General features: G+C 36.3%; 1 protein-coding gene across 1 annotated transcript in view; it reads right to left on the bottom strand.

Annotated features, from left to right (window-relative positions):
- Window positions 1-668: 668 nt before the first annotated feature.
- LOC107092788 (galanin receptor type 2-like) overlaps window positions 669-3,483 on the bottom strand; it is a 27,630-nt gene continuing 24,815 nt past the window's right edge. The window contains exon 3 of the mRNA XM_015387443.1: window positions 669-1,687. Within this exon, the coding sequence (XP_015242929.1) occupies window positions 922-1,687 (766 nt within the window). The 3' untranslated portion in view covers window positions 669-921. The remainder of the gene's footprint in view (window positions 1,688-3,483) is intronic.

The raw sequence follows: 3,483 nt of genomic DNA, 5'->3' as shown, positions 1-3,483 counted from the left end.
GTTCAAAAAGACTTCTGCAAGCCTTCAACCCTGAACTCATCTTAACTTAGCACTTCCCCTTAAACCTGATTCTTTTACTTGGAATACAGTAGTGTTCTGAGTCATATGTGATTACTTCTTTACGCAGTTACAAAACAGTACCAAGAATATTTAATTGTTTTGCACAACTGTCCGCAGAGTTAGCGTACAAATATTGCTGAATTTAACAATTATCTCGACACGAGAAAACAGCATCTGCATGCAAAATACAAAACAAACAACCTGCTCCACGATAAACTACACTTTTAATATCTGGCAGCTGGTATTAAACATAGCAGCATACATATGCTAATATGCTAATGAAGAGAAGAATCAAACGCCTGAATATAACAGCTACACTTGAAGATGGTTTTGGTATGTGTTTGTGTCGATAACTTATTAATGAGTCACATGGGATAACATTCACCTCAGCTTAGGAGAGACACCAATATACAGTAAAGCTTTTCTTGAGTAGCATACCTTGCAGTCTTGATTTATTCAGTTGCTTCCAATCTTTTGAAAAAAAAAAAACCTTGGTATAGGAAATATTTTTTTTCTGTTTTTTTTGTTTTGTTTTTGCAGCTCGCTAAAAGATTAGAAAACTTTAAATTATCAAACTGCAAAAACATGAATATAAATATATCTGGAGATTGAAGGCATAGATAGGTTGATTAAATCTGCAAAAAAAAAAAAAAAAAAACTTTTTATTAGAACATAGACAGCAAACACTGTCTAAGTATGTATTATTAAATGGTTGTATGAATGAGGAATATTATGTGATCAGGTACGCTAAATTTTCCCCAAGAATCTAGTGTTAAATTGATGATGAATGTGCAGTATTTGTATATTGTTACAAAGTCTGTTGTGTAAGGCAAGCTGCTCTTAATCCACTCGAGCTGTTCATCAAGTCGGATGCTGATAAGGAGAATTTAGGGCCACTGTTGGCTCTCTGGGCTCTACTCGTCTTGGCCTGTTGATCATTTCACATTCGTTCTGTCGCATGTTTTCTTCGTTCATATGTGATACCTCTGTGGAGCCTGCCTCAAACCCAGGCCCTGTGTTAGCCACGTTGACCACATGAACTTTATTTCTGCCTTTCTTAATGAGGATGCAGCTGAAGACTTTCTTGAATCCTTTGCGAAAGTGTTTGGACACAAGAGCGTACACAATAGGATTAACACAAGAGTTAGCATAGGCCATGCAGTGAGAGAGTAGTCTGAAGGCATAAGTGGTCTGATTGAAAGGGAAGTCTCCATACAGATAGCATAATATCACCACGTGATAGGGCAGCCAGCATATGCAGAAGAGCACAGTGACAATAATGATCATCTTGGTGACTTTACGTTTGGCTCTCTTAGATTCGGACATACCATCCAGAGGGTCAACGGCCGTCCACAAGTACTTGATGGTTCTGGTGTAGGAGAGGCTCACAACCAGCACAGGAATAACGTAGCCAAACAGGAAAGTGCAGGTGTCCAGAACCTTACGGTTTTGCTCTTCCCAGCCTGGGATACACACAGTACTGTTGGCAAAGTCAATCAGGTCATAGTAGCTGAGATATGGCCCTGCGAATACCAGCGAAAGACCCCAGATAACCACCATGGCAACCACTGCATTACAAGGGGTTCTCAACTCTCTGGAGCGCAGAGGGTACCGAATGGCCAGATATCTGAAAAGATAAAAACAACTGATTTAGTGCGTGGCTCTCACCACTGGCACAAGATAACTGCCACATTTATGGACAAATTGTAATTATTTACTTTGGTAATCCTTAAGTATGGGAGCACCCAAAATTAATTAACAGCAAATGTTTCTCTTTGTTTGAATTGACCCTTAATTCTCGGTACCATCAGACAATAATAACTAAAGTATATACAAAATGCAGTGAAAAATCTATTTTGGAATGTTAAGACTGAAATCAATAGCCATATTCAAACCCAAATTCTGCTGAATAATAAAAAATAAAAACTTACTTATGAGCCTGTCCAACCGCATAAAATATGATACTGAACCACAAAATTACCTGAGGCAAACAAATCTTGAAAAACTGTTGAAAACCAGGTAATTTACATATTTTATTCTTCAAAGGGTTTAAAAGTTAATTCTAAGACTTTTAGACTCCAGCAAACCAGAGTGACACAATGTTAAAATTATAGAAAACAGTAACAGTAACATTATTCAAGAGAGAATCAATGAAACCTCGAGGAGATCATAAAATATCTCTCAACAACATTTAAGGCACACCTTCCCCAGATAAGGTACATTTTTCTTTAAATAATTTTGCGAGATATTACAAAAACTGTGTCCAAGTGAGTGCTCCATGGCAAAAAAAAAAAAAGTGGTAAATGACATAAAGTGAAATTGAAAATCCTCAACAAACACATATATTTTTTACATCAAATTTGCCTAAAATGTCCTAATGGATCCCAAATATTAAAATTTTGAATAATGATAAAATCTTTTAGAAAGTCCATCCTGTTGTATACCATTTAAAAATAACTAGACCATTTTAGTTAAGGTACATAAAAAAAAAACTGTCAAACATTTTAGGGGTAGCCTATTATGATAGTTTTGGACTGCTTTGCTTCTTATCCACCTTGATGTCCCACCACAAATCTTGGAATATTAAAATCTGCCCTCTAACATAAAATCATGAAGACAGAACTTGACTTACAGCCAGCAGGACAATGATAACAATACCATCAGCAATACCCTAAAAAGTAAAAATATTCAAAATTTGGACATACAGTAGTTCTGACATAAATCAGATTTATACGCTGTGGAATAACCTTAAACAATATAAATACTGAAAAACCTTCCATGTGGCCGATTTAATCAGATCAGCTAACTAGAGAGGGCCAAAATTTCCCCCACAGCAATGTAAAGCATATATTGCCAGGCATTTATGATGGGTGATATTGTCAATATATCAAGTTTCTGGCCTGTTTTGCCAGTACCTTTCAGCAGCCACAACTTGTATTGTGGTTTGACCTACATCTACCTTGTCTGTACCCCAGTAATGCATCAATAACTCCCTCTGTTGTTTATACTGCTCTCTGGCTGAAAAACGTTCCAGATTATTGAAAGCCTTAGAGAGTATATGTTCAGCATCTTTTACAACCTACGTGATCCAATCATGTTTCTGCCCTCTAGATTTTCCTGTTCTTCCAGCAGAAATAGAATGTTCTCCCACTTTCTGATTCGTTAGTATTGACCATTTTTCTGCCTTCTGCTTCCTTCCAATCCCCTCGATCTGTCAGCCTAAATCAGCATTATTTTGCCACCTATTTCTCCTTCCACAGCTTTGGCCAAGTTTCTGTGCCCTGATCACAAATTCCTGCCGACCTCCTGGGTTTGTAACCTTAAAGTTTTATTCCTTTGTGTTCTGATATATATATATATATATATATATATATATATATATATATATATATATATATATATATATATATATATATATATATA

Source organism: Cyprinodon variegatus, unplaced genomic scaffold (genome assembly GCF_000732505.1).
Source record: "Cyprinodon variegatus isolate N-32 unplaced genomic scaffold, C_variegatus-1.0 Scaffold395, whole genome shotgun sequence".
NCBI classification, from domain to species: Eukaryota; Metazoa; Chordata; class Actinopteri; order Cyprinodontiformes; family Cyprinodontidae; genus Cyprinodon; species Cyprinodon variegatus.
This window is presented reverse-complemented; position numbering and strand designations above follow the sequence as displayed.